Source organism: Rhodnius prolixus, unplaced genomic scaffold (genome assembly GCF_049639745.1).
Source record: "Rhodnius prolixus isolate KJV_2025 unplaced genomic scaffold, Rpr scaffold_8, whole genome shotgun sequence".
NCBI classification, from domain to species: Eukaryota; Metazoa; Arthropoda; class Insecta; order Hemiptera; family Reduviidae; genus Rhodnius; species Rhodnius prolixus.
In genome coordinates, this window is record NW_027411593.1 from 6,041,098 (window position 1) to 6,063,530 (window position 22,433).

General features: G+C 31.2%; 1 protein-coding gene across 12 annotated transcripts; it reads right to left on the minus strand.

Moving 5' to 3' along the window:
• Positions 1 to 195: 195 nt before the first annotated feature.
• On the minus strand, positions 196 to 18,996 carry LOC141450765 (uncharacterized). 12 transcript variants are annotated; one of them, XM_074121544.1, is made up of 9 exons: positions 18,647 to 18,996; positions 15,234 to 15,380; positions 12,709 to 12,792; positions 12,050 to 12,156; positions 9,393 to 9,581; positions 5,543 to 5,920; positions 3,429 to 3,533; positions 2,729 to 2,812; positions 196 to 520 (listed from the first exon to the last, which is right to left on the minus strand). In XM_074121544.1, exons 1-4 carry the CDS (start codon positions 18,687 to 18,689, stop codon positions 12,119 to 12,121), a joined length of 312 nt encoding a protein of 103 aa, XP_073977645.1. In that variant the 5' UTR covers positions 18,690 to 18,996; the 3' UTR covers positions 196 to 520; positions 2,729 to 2,812; positions 3,429 to 3,533; positions 5,543 to 5,920; positions 9,393 to 9,581; positions 12,050 to 12,118. The 12 variants fall into 12 exon arrangements, 4 of the variants coding, with proteins under 4 accessions (XP_073977645.1, XP_073977644.1, XP_073977647.1 ...); XM_074121543.1 differs by having other exon boundaries at positions 2,589 to 2,812; XM_074121546.1 differs by lacking the exon at positions 12,709 to 12,792 and having other exon boundaries at positions 2,589 to 2,812; positions 18,647 to 18,987.
• Between the last annotated feature and the right edge of the window lie 3,437 nt (positions 18,997 to 22,433).

Below are 22,433 nucleotides of genomic sequence, written 5' to 3' on the forward strand. Positions count from 1 at the left end.
ACTTAATATTTAATCATGATGGTGACTCTCTAGACCTATATAGGAGTATCTTATTCTTATATTTAATCATATTGGTGACCCATAAGACCTACTTAGCTACGTTTTTTGAATTTAGAATTTTTTTTCAAATATTTTTGTTTAATTAAAAATCATAAATACAAAGTTCATGCATAAAGGGGTAATAATAAAAGACTATTTTTGAAATAATACGTTTTTTATTTCATTATATTATCAATCATACAATATCTTTTTTATATGAAATATACAACTTTGATGTACAATTTTTTACACTTAATACTAATAATGTAATCACTTCTTATAATAATTTAATACATTTTTCAATAAATGATTCATAACAAAAGCAATTTTTATTTTGTAATTATATCTTAAATAAAGCTAGAGCGACAATATGGTAGTAGCAACAGGCACCTTGCAGACAAGAATTGTTTTTTAGACCTCCTATACCAGAATGTGCTCCTGGTACAATTAAATGTACAATGTACTCTATTGTACCTTAATTCTGCAAAAATTTATTTTCATTAATTATTATTATATAACACAACTATATTATTTCTTAAAAATTATATAATGTAAAATAAATAAAATACAAGAAATGTAAAAAACTTAGTAATGGTTCCAAAATTGACTACCAGATAAAATTTAAATTTACTAATTACTAGCTTTTCTACACAACCTTTGCGCTTAGTTTTTCAAAGAGAAAAATTTTGTACCAAACTATGGGTGACAAACATTTACGAATGTAAGAAATGTATTACAAATTGGAATGATAATTATCTCTTCTGTTTTGCAGATTAATATTTACGATGTAAGTAAATAATTATAAGTACATTATATAAAGAAAAATAAAACAGAAGAGCAAATTGTCCAATTACAATGAATAAAACAAAAGGTTTTATATTTTTGTTTTAATTATTACACGTCCATTTTAGACCATGAAAAATCAATTAAAAATGATAGATTGTGCCCATTCACTTGCAACCTAACTGGCTAAGCTTGTTTACAAAAAATAAAAAAAATACATACACACCAACCTACGACTTCTCTGAAAATTAACACATATATATCCCACATTATATACATAAAAAAGCCACATACAATTCTAAAAAAATAAATGCACATACAATTACACATATAATATACTTCTTACAGTTAATGAATACAATAGCAATAAATTTACTAAGGGCACAATCTACATTATACATAAATAACACAATATAATGCGTACATAAATTATATAATATTCACTGGTTAGTGCGTTTGTTCTTATTTTTCACACTATGTACCTTTCCTACTTCTTTGAATTAAATTAATGTCATCTTTTAAGCTAAATAAAAAATATAATTATAAAAATTCATTTTCCATTTTAGTTAAGATAATTAGCACCGATTGTTCGTACATAAGTATGACAGGAAAACGTATTCTTTTTAGTCCGTTAATGTACTAAATGTTCTTATTTATCACTTCCGTTAATCTATTTAAAATAAATATTATATAGGTTCAAATACAGGATGATGTATTTAACAGGATGATGATAAAAGAGTTTAAAAGAAGACTTGAAGTTTAATTGAAATTTACTTAACTTCTAAGTTTGCATAAAGTCCGGATCTGGTTTTTTTCAACCTAGATTCGACTTAGGTTGTCGTTATTTTTTTCATTTGGAGTAAAAGGGTCCAAAGAAACATACTTTTTCGTTACATATGAATAATAAATCACAATAGTTAATATAGACCACCATCTTAGGTGGTCGTCGAGCATCTTATTTGCCTAAAGATGTATTTTACTTGGGCATTATTATATTTATTTTCTATCTCTTTTTTTTTTTTTTAAAGAAAAATCATTATTTAACGATAATTTAGTATCCCGGAAATAGTTTAACAAAATTTCATTCTATTAAACTTCAGAAACACAATCTATACAAATGGACTAGTTGTTTTAAACCAATTTTTAATATTGAGATTGGAGTTTGAGGTTTTAGAAAAGTCTGATTGAAGTTGCTTACTGGGAATTCGAAAGCTTTTAGCATAAACTTTTTTTTTATATAAGAAAAATTTAACTAAGCGATGTATGAATGATAAACCACAAGATCAAATTATTGAACCGCATCACCATGAACGTATAATGCACATTACATTGGATATTTGCATTATTATTATTTAAAAACAAAAAATAATAATACATGAAATATAAACTAAAACAAAATATAGTAAGAAGAAATATCAATATTGAAAAGATTAAAACAATATTCATTTTTTAGTATTAACCTTTTTACAGCAATGTTATCTGCATATTCTATCCTTCAATTCACATTGAAAAAAAGAAATTCTTAATTCTTAATTGTGCGAGTGGAACATTAAAATAAAATGAAAACAATAATTTATTGAAAGTCAAGTCTGACGTAAATGGTACTAAATAACAAAATAAAATCCAAGTAAACTATTAAAAAACATTACAAGTCTTTACTGTGAGAGAAAATTATAAACATGAAGGAAACAAATACACAGTGTGCTACAGTGAGATGAAGGAAAAAGACGTGATTAAGTGTAGAAGGATAATTTAGAGACATTTACCTCATGGTTCTTAAAGGAGTGTTGCTGGGCGTAGGTTAGACCAATGTTTTAAAGGTAAGGTAAAACCTGGATGATTAAGTTATGATGAACTGAGGAGGAAGCGACACACAACTAAATGTTTGGAACTGCCAATAGTTTACCTTGGTTTGAAACGTTTAGCTTCAAATTATTTCAATCCAAGTTGGGTGTCAATCAGTTGAAGTGTTCCCAAGATTTGTAGGGCTCTGCAGACAAGTAAAACAAAGGAAATGATGAATAAATCTAGAACATAAAGTTGGTGATTTCAGTGTCAATTACTCAACAGGGATAAAAAGGGTGACATAGTATAGAAAGATAAAGAAGGTATGAGTTCGATCAGGGGCGATTTTTTTTTTTCAAAATTCTGTCACTTTCCTAGCTAAAGAACTGGATTGTTTTTAAAGAATAAACAGCGATGCTCAAGACAAAAGAATCGAAAGTTGAAGAACAGCAGGAGTATGAGATCCATCGCAGATCTATGGGTTAAGTGTATTTTTAGTGAGCAGATATGTATAGAAATGTAATGGGTGGTAAACACGCAGGTTCAACAGCCTTCTTCAGATCACGACGTGACATCCTCCACCTCACTTCCTCCTCGATTAATATTCCATTCGGTAGGTAACTCAACCTGCCAGTAAGTAATATTGCCTACTAAATTACAAAAAGGTTCGCTTTTCTCATACCTTCCTCTTTATCTTTCGTCAACTTTTTCAAGAAGTTATCTTTTTTCTTAAATTTTGATTTCAGACAATCAAGTTGGTTTTGTTAAGTTTCAGATTTTTTAATTTTTCCTAACTGCACTTTAGAAAACTTAATAAATACCTTTAGAAAAATGGGCTACTAAGATGCTTAAGCTGGATGTATGAAGGCTTCGCTAATGAATAAGCAGTATTCTCAAGGACTGGTTGGTTCAGAATATATCTTGTACTGTAAAATAGAAAATAATGAGTAAAATTGAATTATCTAAGGTTAATAATAGCTATAAAATAAATGGGTAAAAATTAAAATACCATACACGAAGACAGACAGAGACAATCAAGTAGCAAGACTCCAAATAGAGCAAATAAAGTGGCCAGTACTCAAAAATAAATAAATTACTGGCTATGGAATAATGAATGATAAGTGAACATTTAAGACAAATAAAAAAACATGAATTACTAACCTGTAGTACACGGTTACTATAATTAACAATCATGCAGATCGTTCACATTAAAAAGCTGCCCTAAGCAACAGAAAAACCCAAATGTCCGTGATGGGTGGAAAATGCTGAAGAGTAATAGAAAAATTAATTAACACTAAATTGCCTTAATGCGGTGTTAAATGGCAAATTAAAAAGAAGTAACTGGGCCTGTTGAATGGGCCAACAAGTTGTAAAAATAGGCAAAGTTTGATAACTTGGCAGAAAATACGATCTAATGAAATTGTAATGCGCACAAAATATAGATAAAGACTACTGAAGAAATTACATCCTTAAATTAGATAATAGGTAAGTTAATCCGAGTCCATTGAACTTCATATATTATTGCTTCAGCTTGAATTTAAGTTTGGTTGATAAACACTAGCAGTATATTCATTCGAACTTTCACAAGAGAATAAAACCAGACGGGTTTAACATAGCAAGAATATAAGATTCTCAATTGAATGATAAAGAGGCTTTAACAACCTGTGTATAACCTTCTTGCTATAATTTATCGATCTTCTTATGTCAACTTAACCATAGATTATTAATTTGATTTCCAGTAAAAAAAAAAAAAACCTTCAATTGAGAATAATATGAATAAAATGACACTGAAATTAATAATTTGAAAAGTAATGAAGCATTTACCTTAACCAGTTAAAAATCACACAAAATGAACCAAGAACCACTGTTCAGCTTCTTCTCCTCAAAACGTCCTAATTTCTAACGATTATTCATCCATGATTCCATAATTTTATATCATACGAATCACATCAGACTAAACCTTTAGAGTACAAATATTCTAAGTCCTAAACTTGTAAGAGCTTCAATAACACTGTGAAACAAATAATACTGATTTGAAATTAGTTTTTGGTTTTTGAATGAACGACAGCTCCACACATAATTCAAAAGAATTGGTAGTTCTTTCGTTGCCCAACCATTTGAATAGAAACAACCTGTAATTATCTAAACGATAAAAACCAGTAGAACCAAGTCTGAAAATTGTGGTTATCATAAATGTTTATGACAATCTAGTGTACTTGATTTCATATTATCGATAAATATTGATTGATAAATACATGTTTAAATTCACATAAATAATACCTTACCTATTATTTATTAATTTATTGCTTGCTCTGTACATTATGTGCATCTTGGAGAAGCGAAAGCTCTCTGAATATCTAACTAACCAAGTTAGTAACCAAAAAAAATAAATAAAAGGTACATCGCAAAATGTGTCAAGAGAGTAAAGGTGGTTTAATGATTTACGGCAATACTCGACTGGCCAAGACCATGTAATGCTACTGCCTGTATAGCAGCTTCACAGGCCAAGTAAGTATAGGCAGTTTAGAATTATGCATGCGATAGACGGCTGAGTTAGGAAAAACTTACCGCGGCATTCATATTTAATTTCAACACATATCTGGGAGTTACTTCAGCGAATTTATTCAATATATTCTAGAATGACCACTTTTAACGATTAACTAAAAGAGGGACGGGCAACTATAAAACCAGCTTAAACAATAATTCGCACGATGGATTTTTACAACATATGTATGTAATTAAACAGAAACTTTTTTAGGAAGTTCAAAGGTTCCTAATCAATCAAAACTAAGTACTTATTTCCACATAGTATCATTCTTGCTTATTCATAGTATCATTCTTGTACTTATTCAGGAACTTTTTTTTTTATCATGAACATATTAGCTATCATTTTTTATTATTTATTTATTTTTAAAGTGATGCATGCATGTCTTACAGTTTGGCGTAATCTCCACGAAAGGTTTCACTCCTTTAACCTTCTAGAGATTTCCAGTGCTGAGTAACATCCCAGCTGTCTCGCCTCAGGTGATGGAGTTATGGCCGCCATAGAGCTGTGTTTGCCAATGCTATTATATTATTCTGTTACAATATTTTGTCAGATATATTATAACTTAGGATGTTTTTATAAAATAAATGATTATAGAAAAGTGAAAACACAATTTTTTTTTTCCTTTATTTCATTCTTTTTTGTTTTTTTTTTACAAAAAGAACAAACACATAAAACTGATTCAGAGCTCAAATATGTAGCAAAATATATGATTTTTTTTTTAAATTGTAGTTTTTCTTTCATTTCTTTTGGTTCATTATTTGGGACCTGTAACACAAATGTTTACAAAAATTATATTTAAAGGTTTAAAATGGTTGACTTCAAAGATAAAACTACAAATTACAATATGGATAAACGTTTTACAAAATCGATTGAGATTATTAGAAATTATCTAGTATCATGCCGCAAAATAAATAAAGCAGCTATTGCTGTACTCACAAAAATTTATGTTACGTAAGGTTTCTTTTTTTCGAAAATGACTCGAATTTCTTTAAACATCGATATAAGTTATAAACACGAAGATCTGTAAGTTTTATTTAAATAATTGGTCTTTAAAAAATAGTTTTGCAATGGGTTTTGTCTTCCCTCTAAGATGTCATTTCTGGTTTTACGAACTAGAATTAATTGCTTTAAAATTCGGAGTGGAAGAAAATGCGTAAGAAGAATGAAAACCTTAGTGAGGAAGTTGCACAGAAGTGTTCTCACCAGATATTTGTTCTGAACTCTGGTTTGTTAGGTGTAGGTACCTGTTTATAGGAAAACTTTCGGCACAGATGATAGCCTTGCCTTGGCAGCATTGTCTTGGAAACAGGATCCTCCCATGTCTTGATCTGATCTAATGTTAGATGATTACTCCGTAGAAAGAAGTGGACTAGCCACTTTTTAAAGCATTTTGAAGAATCTAGGAATAACAAGAATTTGGGTTTATCAAACCCGCATGCAAACTATTACACATAAAATGCTACAAATTTTTAGCACTTAACCAGCTCTCATGCATACTGACACTTTATAGAGGAGAGCTACAACAGCCTTTCCCTTAGAGTTGAGAAGTTGAGAAGCCTTGCGCTACTGTTCAAAACTTTGCTTTGGCGGCTTCATATCTGGCTGCTTTAAAATAAAAGATCTACAGTAAATTATGAAATCTCTCTGCTTCATCCGAGATTCTTAATTTGTCAGTCAACGCAAAGCCCGATTGAAAAAATAGTCATTTTAGCTCATCATCACACACCTTACACCTTACAAACGATAAATTTTTCTCAAAAACCCAAACACACTAACACATTATGAAGCCACAATAGAACTTTTGAGATCGCCTTGAATTTGGCGTAGAGAAATCCTCCCTTCATAACGATGTAGATTATAAAGATAACTAAATATTTAGTAAAAATAAAATTTATCAATGTAAATTATCAGTGACTTTACTTGAAAATACAGAAAATTATCAACTATATGTTTGCTGACTGAGCGTCAATATTGCCGAAAGTTTGATCTATAATACTTTCCGTTACTAAGCAGAATCAATTATTCATTTCAGCGCTAAGAATGGCTATATCATGATACTAAAAGAACCACGAAGGAAAATTGATACAAAAGGCCGACAGTAGTACAATTGAAAGTAAATGTTGCAATTTTTCTAAAGAGAGTATTATTTTCTTAACAGTTCAAAGGTATTCGGGAGTAAAAAAGTTTTCAGCAAAGTAAAACCCTTTTGAATGCTTAGCATTGATTTTTTTTTGTTATTTCTTCATAAATCATTGCATATTTTCTTTTTACTGAAGAAAAACTAATCACAAATAATAATTTATAACACTATTTCCGCATTATGATATAACATTATGGGATGCTTGAAAGCCAAAACGAATGCTTTCCAGAGAAAACGCATAATATAAAATTTGAATGATTGCGATAGTTTTTTCGCCTAGTATAAGAAAGTAAGAATCCCTAAATTGCAAGTAATTAATTATTCTATATGTACAATTGAATTTAACAAAAAAAAAGAACATTACGTACAGATATTAAAACAAGAAAGCTGAAAAACAAGAAAGCTGAGTCTGCAAAACCATTGTGTTTGTCGCACGAGCTGAAGTTTACATAGTCATTAAAATATTTAACGTAGTACAGTTTATTGTCACATTCCTGGAACTCTCATACACTATCATAATAAAAACCAAGCTCCACAAAATGATAATATATAAAAGAGACACATTTGAATTTTAATAGGGCAGCCATTAAAACAAAGGCGTGGCTATACAAAAAACAATAAATATAAATTAATATTTTAAATAAATGAAATTTACCATTTTGAAATTTTCAATTTCAGCCTTAATTATAGTCTACCTTGTAATAGGGTGACATCACAAGTGTGTGGGGTCCTATTTTTACTCATGCAACACAAAGGACTATGACTACAAATCTCACCGCTCTTGTGGTAGAAACTGGGCTTTAATTTTCACCAGAAATTTGTGAGTTTGGATCTTCTTGTATATGGGTTTGTTAAAAAAAAATAAAATAACACTTGTTTCAAACCACTGAAATAATTGAAAATTATTCTTATTTCTTTTTTGAAAAAATCCTTTCTTCAACTTGAAGATGGCTGGGAACAGATGATCACAAGAAAAGAGGACTTGAATTGTAGGTAAGATAAAGAGACAATTCAAAATAGAATCCAAACAGAGAAGAAATATGAAGAAAAGTTTTAATTGATAGGCTGACATTGAACGACATCTATTGGGCTGGCTGGCATGAGTCTACAGCATTATTGTGGTTTTGTAAGGCTAGTCTTAGTTAACTAGTTCTTTGTTAAGCAACGAATCTCCATTATGGTGACCTGTCTTTGTAGATATCTCTTTCAATATATATATACACATCTCAGTTAGACTCAGTGGTCAGTTCCTAGGCTATAACTTTATGTCAAAGTCTGATTGTAACAACCTCCTGCAACTCAGGACTAGTATACGCAGAATTTATCTCTTGAAACAGTATTTTCAACGCACTACTAAATAATACATTCCAACTGTAAGATTTAAATTTTGTATTTTAACTAGAACTAGAAGGACGCATATCCCTGTATAACTGGAATACTTTTCAGTAGGCTTTGTACATAAATATGATTTTTCTAATGTCATGAAGAACTACATTCACTTTGTAAACATAATTTTAATTCCCTGCTGAATTATTACTTCTAAAGAAAAGAATGCATTCATAAAACCAAGAGCAGTAAGTAAAATGGTAGAAATACGCTCAGGTGTTTTCTGAACCTAACGGTTTCTTAAGTAGCTCTCTCAATCGGATGTTTTTTTCCATATTTGCAAGAACACCGACTAAGGATATATCTACTCAAAAAAGACAGCCAATTTTTTTTTTTTTCCTGAGTATTATCCATAACTGACCGTGACATTACAAAAACTAATAATATATCTGATGTGCTCCTTTCTCGAGTTGTTGAATTACTCGTTGTAAAAAGATGTTAACACACCTGAGTTAAAAAAAAAAGTCTTCACATTGTGCAATTCTCATCAAAATCAAAATTTTAGATACACATTTTACAAACCAAATATGTAGAACCAAAAACCATGCACTAAAATCAAAATGGCATTAACACCTTAATCGAATTTTCGAAATGTTAACCACCAAAAAGTAAAATATGTGTACACAATTTAAAGAAAATTGTTTGGAGCTATTTTGGAAAAACAAAAACCTCAAAAAAAGTAAAAATTCTACTCAGTAAAATGGAACTTACGGATTAGAGATTCCGATCTCAAGGATGCAGTTAGAAACCCTGGCTAGGGCTCAATCTAGACAAAGTTTTATCCTCCTGCGTTTTTTTTTGTCCACTCTTTCACACTCAGAAGACATCAAATTAACTTTACTGACGAAAGTTATGTTCTACAGTCTAACCCAGCTGGTACAATTCTCGAGCTTCTCATCACTGCAATAAAATATTAAATACTGATTACTTTATTATCCATAGAGATAACGATTTGTTGTTAGAAATGTATGCGATAAAAATTATTCCAGTTTTCTAATAGAAATACACAGCAATTATTAATTGTTTTTATTGTGTACAGGAATTATTATTATTTTAGAAATAAAATACTACGCCTAATAATAGAATATAAAGTGAAATATTTAATATTCTAAAGCCACAAGCCCGCTTCATGCGGGTACTTGTTACTCTTTACCGCGATACTAATTCAATTCCTTTAAAGAGAAACAAATCCATATATGAAATTAAATAACTGTTAATATTGGCTTGAATTTTGTTTATTCATATGTGAGTATTTATTTATAATCTCTCTGAATGAACTTAAAAAGTTCATTAAGCTCATAAAAAGTAATGCTCATTAAGATTGACCACATTCTTAAAGACAAATAAAAAAATGCATACCAAATCTTTACTAAAATATAGTTCTTTCAATAATTGATAAATCGTGGGATCCTTTTTAGACTTAACTTGAAGTTCAAATTTCAATCGCTAGTTATTTAGAAAAATTGTAATAACTATTTTGTGAACCATTGCAGTATGCTTCAATCATGGCAACAAAATAATGTAAATATGGTTCGGTACTAAGTGCGGGATAACATCCATTATTTTTACCAATCAAAGCATGTTTATGATATCCCAGACCTATATCGGACTGTCATTAATCGATAGATAGATTGGAGAGAGAGATTAATCCGTTTGGTGTAGAGATTTCGACTTCATTTACGTTACCGTCTCACAATAAAAATAAATTACATCGTCGGCTTCTTTGGTGCTTTGGCAACTATGGATTACTAGTGTAACTAACCATTGTACCCAAATTCCCTCTGAAATTGGTGCCACCGTCTTGGATGATTTATTTTTGTTTACCAAACTTCAGGACACGTATGATCCTTTTTTTATTTCACAAAATTTTCAGAAAACTAGATCCATTTAAGTATATAGCCAATTCAATGAAAACACTAAGCATAAAGTAACAATAATCTGACTTTGATAATAACTCAATTTGGTTTTCACTATAGTACTTGTTCAATACATTAACAACTTTACACAGAGACAAAAACATATTTACACCCATACAAACACAAACACAAATAACGAGGAGCGACCAAACAGGTAAATAAAAATGTTTAATAATTTAATTCAAATTATGACGTAAAATGGCTACCCTATTATATTATATATGCATGTGAACCATAGCATAATACACCTTATTGCCCATCGTGATATCATATTCTTACATTTTATTATATATTTTGAAAAAAAGATTTTAAAAAAAATGAAGGAGAAATAAAAATGATAATGAAATAAACAGGTTCCACTGAATTAATAAGACCGCCTATTGCCACGATTTCCAACTCCCCTTAAAAATAATATCATTGGAAATTATTACGATATATATTTCTTTGGAACAATGTTTTGGAATTCTCGAAATTTTAAATGTCACACTTCTTTTATTTAAATAAACCTACCTATATGACTTCAAGCAACTTATCAGATCGTGCTAGCAGCAATGAAGTCCTTTATTAAGAACACAGGGGAGGGGGCAAAAACCGATCACCAACATCTCCTTATTTGTTCCTTCTCTGAACTCTAAACGTCTGGAGAAGACTTGAAGGTATGTAGGGAAAAAGGAAGAGAGCGTAAAGCGCTGGGGAGAATTATATCTCCAGATTATCGCTCCTCCTTCTTCTTGGCACTTCATTATCCCAATCCTGGGAAGGGGATATGTCCCTCCCTCCCAATAAGGGAATTTGGATTAGGGTCTAGCGCTAGGAATTGTTATCAAATTTTGCCGGCTTTCCGAACCTTGAAATTTTCTTAAGAGTCTGGACGGTTATCAAGGGTATAAGGGTATGTGATTCCTTAGAACTCTCCAAACTTTTTAATTTGGAACCAAATTTTGGAATAATTTGGAAGAGATTTGAGAAGGCAAGGGTATATGTGACTCCAAGGGAGTTATACCTGAGTGCGGACCTCACTCTCTTACTTACAACTTACCCCGGATAGCTTGATTTGGGGAAACCACTCTTACGAAAATATGGAGAGCGTTTTGGGCTTGGCGAGTGTGGAGAGTTCCTACACTTCCTGGATAGTTATCTTGTGTTAGAGGGGAATTTACCGTAAGTAAATGGGAGCTCCCCCATTTATTAATATTTAGGAAGTCAGCACCTGGGAGTAGTTATCCCCCTTACCATCGGCTCCCATTTCTTTTCCCTGTTCTTCTCTCGCTCGCTCTCTCTCCCACCCCAAACACTCATACCCAGACAGACAATACTACATTGTGTCTTCTGTACATAGCTCTGCTATCCTCACTATACAGCAGAACATATATTTTCCACAACTCTTGGCAACAAAACACCTTTACATTATTTTTGAATATAAGTTTGTTATCGAAAGTATGTGCAACTAACCGCATCCTTTGTTTGAAGCACACTCGATTCTTATCTATAACTCTTCTGCTTCTGTTCTTTTTTCCACCCTCAAATCCTCCTTAGAACCTCCAGCTCATAACTTTTAACTAAAACATATATAATATAATCAATTTTTTCCAAATTTACAACATATTTTTACACCAAGTAAAATAAAAAATGTAATAATTTATATTATTATTATATTTTACATTTGCATTAAACATGTAAATTAGTATTAATGTTAAAATTGAATATAAGAAAATATTTCCGGCGTAATTCTGAACTTATGACACTCTGGGAACGCATTGTCACATTATTATAAGTAATATATTATATAGAAAAAAGGGGCACTAGTCACATGAACATGATATTACTTTTCTTTTTTATTTCTTTCATTTTTAATTCTATTTCACAATATTCCTCTTCGCACAGGGTCAAATAAAATATTATTCATTAAATTTAATTTATTAATTTAATATTTATTAAATATAATTAACCTTAAACACGGCATTACTCTGTATTTTTTTAGAACATTGTAAATACTCCGTATTATGTGGTAATTTATTTAATGTAAAGGTACAATAATGATTCAATTAATATTCTTTTTGTTATATATACAATATATTTCAATTGACTTTTCTAAGCAATTATTCACTCACCCAGATAGAGGACCTGAACCAGGAGATCTTGTTGCAAGATTGCCAAAAGAATGAGGAAGAAATATCTGCTGTCAAAGCTGATCTCTAATAATAATAATAATAATATTGTCTTTATTTTGGATAATATTTACATATATCAGGATATAATAGAAAAGCGACTGACAGTTCTCTTGGTCTTTTGACCGTCAGAGGGTTGCTGTGTTTTGCTGCATATACAATAAATAAATAAATAAAGATCTTATTTATATAAAGGAGTAACTTTAAAATGTTTAAATTAAATTTCATCTTAATGTATTAGCAATTTCATCTTAAGATTGGAAAGCAAAGTAGAAGAGAGAAAAGAAAAAAAATTTAAATAAAATTAAAATAAACTAGCACAGAATAAAATGTAATAAAATAAAACAAAAAATTAAATCTTTATCTTGGGCGCCAATAAGACATTAATAGGTTTGGATTAATAATTAAATTCTTGGATTAAAGTGTATCTATAACACCAAGCTTGCTTACAGTAAGACACCAAACTGGGCCATCTGTTTTCATTGGTTAGCAGGTCTATAAATTCATCGCAATTCAATTCATATTTCTTAAAATGTACATGTCTCAGACCTTTTAAAATAGGGCACACACAGACAAAATAAAAAACATCCTCACATCTCTGTAAATTACACAAGGAGCATAATTTAATATCATTATTAAATCTATAATTATTTAAGTACAATAGTTCCCCTCTACACTTAATAACCCAACTGATAGCCACTGAATCTAAATTACCATACACAGGTATTCTGCCACAACATAATACACTTTTATACAATTTGTGGTAACAGCATTTTTGTGCGTTCAACCTATACTAAGTAATTTTTCTTTTACTTTTTCTGTGATTGCATTAACGCTATAGTTTTTACTTAGTAATTGTTCTAAGGGAACGTCATAATTTTTGCAGAATTTTTCCCAGTCCTTAAACAAATAAATCTTTTTTCGTGTAATTTCGTTAATTACTATATGAGGATATCTTTCACCTGGCAAGTCAATACATCTACGTACATAGTTAATGTGTAGCCTAATAGTGTACAAATAGGTGGGCATCAGATTGGTTTCTAAGTATACAATGTAATCGGGGGCATTAACAGGCAATTTGAAAACTTTTTTAATAAAATATTTTAATAGAACCTCAATCTTATCGTATGGTGTTAAACCCCATATCTGGGCTCCATAACAAATCATTGCCCTCGATACAGCATTGTATACCTGAATCTTAGCGCTAAATGGTATGTTTTTATTCAAAATAATACTGTTGAATGAATTAAGAGCAAATTTTGCAAAGCTGATCTCTATCACCAAATCAAACAAGAATTTCGGGTACTGAGGAGGCTGTAGGTCGGTCAAATTGGGCGACTATTAACTATTTACATTGGCTGTAATTTCTGGGTGTCCAGCCCAATTCTGCCCATGAAGTAGCTTTCATTCTGCAGCCTAGACAGTCTAAAGAAATCCGATCCAAATTTTGCTTTTGGCGAAGGCATCGCTCATTCCTTTCCCGTTTCTCTCTTGGACTCTTGCTCTCCGTTCTGGATTTCCTGCTCAACCAGCCGCACTGAAGGCGTCTTCCTAAACTGAATTTCATATCATCATAGGTTTCTTCAATTACTTCCTAGTTCGCTTCACGATCAGATAGACCCCTCCCCATGCTGTGTTCATAATTCTGCCACTCAACTTTTTTCAACTATCAATCTGATTCAGTAAGGTTACTTTGTCTGGGACCAATACTCCAATGATTATGTGAAAACACGCAAAAATATCGACTTATTCGTAGAAATTACACTTTCCTTACGACTATTTACAAATTCTTCACAAATTTAGAAGAAAATACTCTAATTTTACAAATTTTAAATTCGAGATTTTGATCGAATTATTTAATTTGATTAATAAAATTATAACAAACATAATAATAATAAAAACAACTAATGAATATAAAAGAATGGTATTATTTTTTTATCTCAGCAGTGGGGTGCCAAGATATTTCTTAAACGACCTTTTATTCCTGATCTATTTCTGCTAGATCTAACTATTTAACTAGATTGCACCCTACGAACTACGCAAGCATTCCCCAGCTAACGTTTAAAGGCGACATTTCTGAATGTCAACCAGCTGCGCAATTGAATACTTTCAATGAAGTTAAAAATACAATAACGTTGTTTATCCGAACGGGTTAATAACCGACTTTTGTAAGTTTTATTGGTTATTTTCATTTCTATTATTAGTAGAAATATTTTATAGCTTTCAGATTTTGTATATTATTTACTTTCTTTCATTCACTTATTAATGCAGATAAATGTCACTTCGGAACATCCAATTTTTTCAAATTTGAAATGTTGTTGACATATTAGTTATATATGGATGGTAAATACATACATTACATTAACGTTGGGCTTTAGAAGAAACTCCCTCTCCCAGATGTGCCATTAATCGAATTTTAACCAGAGAAATGTTGTAATAAAAGAATTATTTATGTGCAATAAGCATACCTAGTTTAAAGAGTATCGATGGCTGTTTTCCAAGTACTCTCCAGAAACTACGATTACTACTCGTATAACATCGATTACTGGTAAACTGACTGAACATTCCGGACAGCTGACACTTGTCCAAAAGCTTATCGCCAAGTTTGTGGTTACCTAAACAGAATGAGAAAACAAAATGAAAGTTCTCGTAATTATGCTGACCATACACTAACAATTAAGAAATAGTTTTTTTTTTTTTTTTAGGACTTAAAAACGGATACTTCCAATGAAAATACGATATCAAAAATGTTGACAAGACCGCAAACCTTCATTATTTCTCTCGTGATGTAAGAGAATATAAAAATTGATCAATATTAATCGTTACTAAATGGATGCTAAGACGAGTGGTTAGAGGTGAGACCCACAAAGCTAAGATTATTGTAATGCTAAGTTCGATTCCCGGTCTAGGCCTTAAATTTTCATTAATGTTTATTATGAGAACATTATAGCTAAGTACGTTTGCTAGTCGCCTCCGTTAATGATATCAAATTAGGTAGTTGGACGTAAATCATGCTTGAAAAAAATAAGTATTATTTTACTTTTTTTAAAATTGTTTTAACGATGTTTTTGTAACGATTTTTAATGATATTTAACGATCAATGCGTTGGTAACAAGTACAAGAATTTAAAAGTATATGATTCAGAACAATACCTAGAATGTCTATTGTTTGTATTTAGAAGTCTTTATAGCTACCTTGTAAGGTTCTGTACGATGCTAGCATTCGTTTTAGCTAATCTAGCACCGCCTGTTGAGTATTGTTGAAAAAATGATCAATTGTAATGATCTAGCACAAGACTTAGCTAATCTTTCTTTTTTTTTAAAGGGAACAGGGGGATGAGTTTTGTGAATTAAATTGAGGTTGAAAATATTTCCAGTCGTCAGCAGATACATACCATGGAACTAGCAATGGCCCAATCATGTGTAGTAATAATTATGTTTTTGTTTACGAGTGAAAGATCCGATGATGGGACGTTAGAATCACGTCTTGTACAAGTAATTAAACTACGCTCAGAACGTGCGTAGTTGGTCTTAATGCTAACCATTAGTTTTTATATTTCTAGACAAAAGTTTAGAAACTGAAAACCAATATTTCATGGATAAAGCAATACACATTCAAACTTTTTTTTTCTGTAATTAATAAAATGTATATATATCTATTATATTCACAAAAATTTGTAGTGAACACCCACACGTTTCCTATCAACTATTCTGAAGCATCTAACTTACAATTTACTTCAAACTCGGAACAATATTTGAACCATAATTAAGGCCTACCAACCATATTCAATGCGGAACTATTGTACTAGGCACTTACACAGTACAATACACTGAAATATGACCGGGCATTGAACCCTACCACAAGCCCTCGTGAAGAACAGCCCTAAAATGAACTTTTTGTAGAAAAATTATAAAATTAAAAGTTATAAATCTACATGTATATCATTATATACTCACACGGAGTTTTTCCGAAAAGCCTAGCAGTTATTTTCAAGGAAATGCAACAAACCATTGAGCAATAGGTACATCTAGCTGAGGAGTTTATTCCAGACTCGTAATTAGTAACAAATTTAGCAACGACACATTGAGTTAGGACAGTGCATTTTAGAAAATGGTATTCTAGAGAGACTCTACTATTCTCTTTTCCAAGTAATACCTTTAAACTTATTAGGAATAAAGTTTCTCATAAAAGTTAGTTATTGGTCTATTCGATTTATACCAGAAAGGCAATATTGAATTTATTTCAACTCTTAAAAAACGTGTCAATGATATGGAATCATGAATCATTCTATTGAAATACAACAACTGTGCTACATCGATCTCGATTTCTTTCTCTATATACCCTAAAACGAGAACTATTTCTTCGCGATATTCTATGAGCTCATCACCTGACCTTTCAGTGAACCTGATTGGTCTCTACGAGATCTATAACTTCTATGCAGAGTAACTTGCAACGATAGCAATTTCAACGATCATCGTTTTTGCTGCATTTAACTGTTAAATTGGTGAAAAAGCTGTTACCTAAGTTTCAATCGCACTTTTAAATACACCTGCAACTGCATCAGATAGATACTTCTCTTGCAAATTGCTATCCGTTCTACTTCAGCACTAAAAAATAAAACTTATGAGGCACCAGCATTTCTATTGAAAAATTTACATGGAAAAAGACATGCAAAAAAAATTAAACTACTATTTCAAAAATACATAAAATTACGAATGATTTGAAAATGAATGATAGAAAACAGAATCCCCGTAATAAATGAAATATGAAACTGGAAGAAGTTCATATTTAGTCCCCACTTAAAGCAAGAGGAATAAGGATTTATTAAAGAAGTTGATATGTGACGAAGGAATTAAAATAATTACTAAAATTTTAAAAATGCAAGCAGTAGTAGTTAAAAATGGGAGTGATGATCCGGATAATAATAAAAAAAGAATTATAGTAATTAGTGTGTCCAAACAAAATAAAAACAATAATATTTACCAAGGATTATGATTTACTTCAAGCATTACGAATTTATACACGTTAACAAAAACTAACAGTTGAAAAAGATATGCACGAGGGTTGACTAAACGATTCACTCTTGATGGAGAATTCAATTCAAAAGTGCATGAGTATAAAGGGAAAGACTATCTAGGTAAATACAGCCTCGGCAAAAGGAATGAAGAAGGTCTGAGAGAGACATTAGATGAATTTACTAAAAGGAACAATTAATGAATAATTTCATACCACGGACATGGATTTACGGTTGTTCATGAAACGGAACCAGTACTCAAAGTCATTACGAGATTTTTCAGCAAGCTGTGCAGGAATAAATGTAATGTCAGATCTGATGGGAAAGCCCCAAGTAATGGGTGGAATAACGTAATGAAGAGATTAAAGCTGGTGGCTGAACTGTGAAATTTTTAATAATAGCTTGATATATGAGAAAATTCCTGAAGAGTGGATGTAATTAAAGTTGATATTGATTCAAGAAAGGGGACAGGTTAGATATACGGAACAATCGACCTATAAACTTACCCTTTTCTTTGTACAATTTATTTATGTCAGTTATCAATAAAAGAATTGAATAGAACTTACAACCGGATGCATTAATCAATCAAACTGGGCTCAAGAATTTCTGCTCACTAAAGCAATACTTCTGGTTGAAGGATTTAGATCTCTTGAAAGAGTCCAATTTAAATTTAAAGTTTCAGCGTCTTGAGAATTCAGGTTTTTGAGCTATTTTTTGCAGACACACACTCCATTTTTGAAAATCCTTCTGACTCTGGCGACCTCAAAACATCATAGAGACGAAAACGGTAATTGGGTGGTTTGAAAATATAATGAAAAAGAAGAAGTGGATTAAACAAGCAAAATGTAAATGGATTAAACCACTTACCAGTTTTCCAAGTTTCCAGCAAACATGTGTGGGAAATTGTCATAGTTTTTGGTCACTGAATTTTCTTGCTTGGACATTTCAGAAAAAACAATATGAGAAATTTGAACTGAATTAGAAAGAAGAAAAGCTTCTAAAATAATTTTGACCGTTGGTTAAAACTTGACAGAAATTGAAATTTGGAGAACATATAATATTTTCCTTTTCTATTCAAATGAACTATTATTAACGATTAGTAAATCTGTTACATATGTTCACTGACCAAATGAAATGAAATTTCTTTGAAACAAGAGAAAAGATATTGGAGTAGGTCTACTACACGTGCTAGAACGTGGTGATATGGCTGATTAACTGATAACCTGCATTTAACCTGCAAAGTTTTCAAAATTCATGCTCTTTTAGATTTTACGCATTTTTGAAAAGAAATTGCTGAAATGACTAAGGGATATGGACAGAAGAAGGAAAATTTTGTGAACACTCCATGATAAAGAAAAATACCAGAATCAAATTATAGATTTTGGGGTGCCCCTCACAGAGAACGGCTATAAAAATGTTGAACTATTTTTTTTTTTCCAGAGCATCGACAACTTGGTCATTAGCGCCGACGAAACGTTATAACTGAGAAAAATTAAACACGGGAGGGCGCGAGGAGTTGGATAGTAGAATGGTTTTCTTGAGTGAGAACCGAACAAGGCAGCAAATGTCTAATGTTGAATGAGAAAGTTTCTAGATGATGAGATATCGGAAGGAGTATAGATAAAACTCAGAAACTGAGACTGACACGAATGAGTCATTAAAAAAAAAAGAAAAAAATAAGCGAGAATCATTTAAGGTAAGTTGAAACCACAGTTTATACCCTTTCAATGTTTTTGTCTTTAATTCGAGAGATAACGAATGGTTTTAAAAACAAATTCTTTTCAACTGAAACTTATTAGATCAACAAATAATGTTAAATCGGGTGGTAAATCCAGCTAAATATAAGCTGGATTATTTTGTTTGCATTGGACCATGAAGAAACGCGATTGAATGACGAATGCTGTGGATGGAGCGTTTACCGAGATATTAGATAATGAGAGCTCCAAATCCGCGTCAGATAAAGATGAATAAACAAATTTAATGATGCCAAAGGGAGGATGTGGTAACCACTGTGAAATTACCACCAAAAACAATTGGACAAGAGTTGATTAGCTGACTTATTAACAATTAATAAAAAGTTAAAACAAGTTTTATGAACTAAATTGAATGTTCTAAAATATGTAAAATTTAATCTCTTCTGACAAACATGTTGCCAGTTCATAGGTCGAGAAAGATCAGTAAAAAGTAAGTCATCACATTTTTTTTTGAAAATGTTTTCTTAAAGGGAACTTTACTGCTTTAATTAATGTAGTGGAAATTGAAAATGTTCTTAAAACTATAGCTGTGGATAAATTAGGAGGGTGTAAATTTGATTACACTCCTCCCTGAATTGAAATTAGGAACAAGGAATCAATGGAAAATGAGGATGAACAAGGAAATTTAAGACAAGGACATTTAATTTTCTATAGTAATTTAATTTTAAACTCAGTTTCAGAGTTGGTAACATGTTTTATCCATTTTCTGATCTAGTGAAAGTTTAATAGTACTAGGCTAGTAAGACTAAAATTTAGACAAGCTGTTGATGTCACACATTTAATATTTAGTACGATGATTGACACGATAAGTCTAATCATAGAATAAAGTGTTTCTCGCGGATTGCAGCCATCATTGACGTAGATCAATTTAGTCTTCTATATTTAAATGTGTTTAAGTTTAGTATGCGGGTCAAATATTCTTGGATCTGAAAGCACTAAAGCATACTTAACCTTATCAATCTAAATATGACGGCACTTGAAACAGGCAATACCATTCATCATGTATTTGGAGACGAATCTTATATCTTAAAGTGCGTAGAAATGATTTAAGCGTCCCTTCGGGGCAACCCAACTTATCAACACAAACAATGCTGATTATTGACATGCCAAACATTTACACGATACACATATGGCCTGCACACACTGGAGGTATTTATGTTTAATTTAATTTGATTTTCTAGAAACAAATTTACTTGTGCTTAACACTGCAAAATTGCAAAGAACTTCTTTACTAGACACTACAAACCTAAGCGTGTGCATAAAGCTAGCATCTCCAACTATCTCGATTCTGGGCGACTGTTAGTTCCGTACTTTTGGCAGATTTTCTATTTAGTCAGCACATCGTCTTAACACCTCAATTTCGGTCGCCCAACTAGTCATCTGACTTCCAGGCTCCATCTCAGACACATTACCTGTCCGTTTCAGCATTGCAACATTCACATAGATTTATTACTTTTAATTTAATCATTTTGACGAAAAATCTTCGTTTTAGAGTAGTTTTCGGGAAAAGCTCGTGAAAGGCTTCGTTGTAAGCTTATATTGTAGCGTTTGAACTGAAGAGTTAAATATGATTTAAAGTTCCTTGTAGTGTTAATTTCATTTGCGGTAAAGATTATTTTATTATAATTATTCCAGAATATTCTGTGGATACAAACTTTGTCTTTTATATTTGAATTTATTTTTATTTTTATATTTTAGATGCCCGTACCAGGAGAAATTTGTAACTGGAAACTTTTAGAGGCAAATATAGAGGGAATAGAAGCCTTAAAAGAGTATTTTGCGCGTCTTTCAAAACTGCACTTCAGTGATGGTATATCTATTCATTGAGAAAAACATTGGATAAAGTGCATGGAGTCCTAAAAAAGGACTAGGATTTTGAGTTGAAAAACCACATTTTTCACAGCTATGTCAAAAACCTTTCTGCTTGCCTTCGTTCTGAAAACAGATGTTTGTTTGTATTTAACAAATTGTACATTAAACATTGTATATTTTTTAAAGATAAGTTTTAAATAAATTTCTATTTAATTGTTTTTATTTTATTTTTGCCTTACTGTTCTGAGAACGTGACAAGTTAACTTTCTCTGCAGATCTAAGTAGACTGGAGCTTAACTCTAAGACAGGATGTGTGACACATTATCTTACTCAGCAGTTCTAACATTCGATATTTTTTGTTCTGTTTTTTTCTCCAGTATACGTGTATGTAAAGCCTCACCGAGTGGGCGAAATAATCATTATTATAGTTAACTGCGGATAAATTCTTGCTGCCGAGTTGTTTTGTTCACAAATTTAGATATAAGCTCGGCACTTATGTTTGTTTGCTTCTTATTATATATCATTTTATTTTTATTCTTACATTTTTCACTTTACTGATGAGAGAAATAGCAGAAAACGTTTTAATTTGATAATTTGGCAAAGAGCCACAAGTGAAACTCGATGAACCATTTGACAGAATTGTTTTTTAAGGATTCCTTGAAAACGGCTCTTACGATTTTCATTAAACATAGTAAATTTATTTTATATAAGCAGATCTATAACTTTTATTGAAAACAATTTTCCCGGAAAATTCGATTAAGGAAACTTCTTGGGAAAAAATAAATTTGGGAAGATTCCGTGAAATGGTGGCGTTTTCCCTGTAAAGGTAGATTTTCTGTAGTGCACACTAATGTATAGCTTAAATCGAGTTGGAAGAAAATTAGACAATCATTACATTGAGCATGCAGTTACTGGAAAGCATCGAGGCTTTTCTGGAAAGTCCCAGTATAGAATACATACATTCTTTTTTCTTTTTTTAAAAAAGAAAAATCCGTTTTAGAACACTTTCCGAAGATAAAACAATGGTTATCTTCCTTAAAACTGTTAAATTTCAAAGTAATGTACAATCACAAACTGAATAGTTTGTA

What these genes read in the sequence shown, in the direction of transcription:
- LOC141450765 (XM_074121544.1), bottom strand. Translation starts at nt 18,689, where the DNA reads ATGACAATTTCCCACACATGTTTGCTGGAAACTTGGAAAACTG. An exon ending in GCTGGAAACTTGGAAAACTG is followed by an intron (nt 15,381 to 18,646) that starts GTAAGTGGTTTA and finishes CATTCTGTTTAG; the next exon opens with GTAACCACAAACTTGGCGAT. An exon ending in ATCGATACTCTTTAAACTAG is followed by an intron (nt 12,793 to 15,233) that starts GTATGCTTATTG and finishes TATTATTATTAG; the next exon opens with AGATCAGCTTTGACAGCAGA.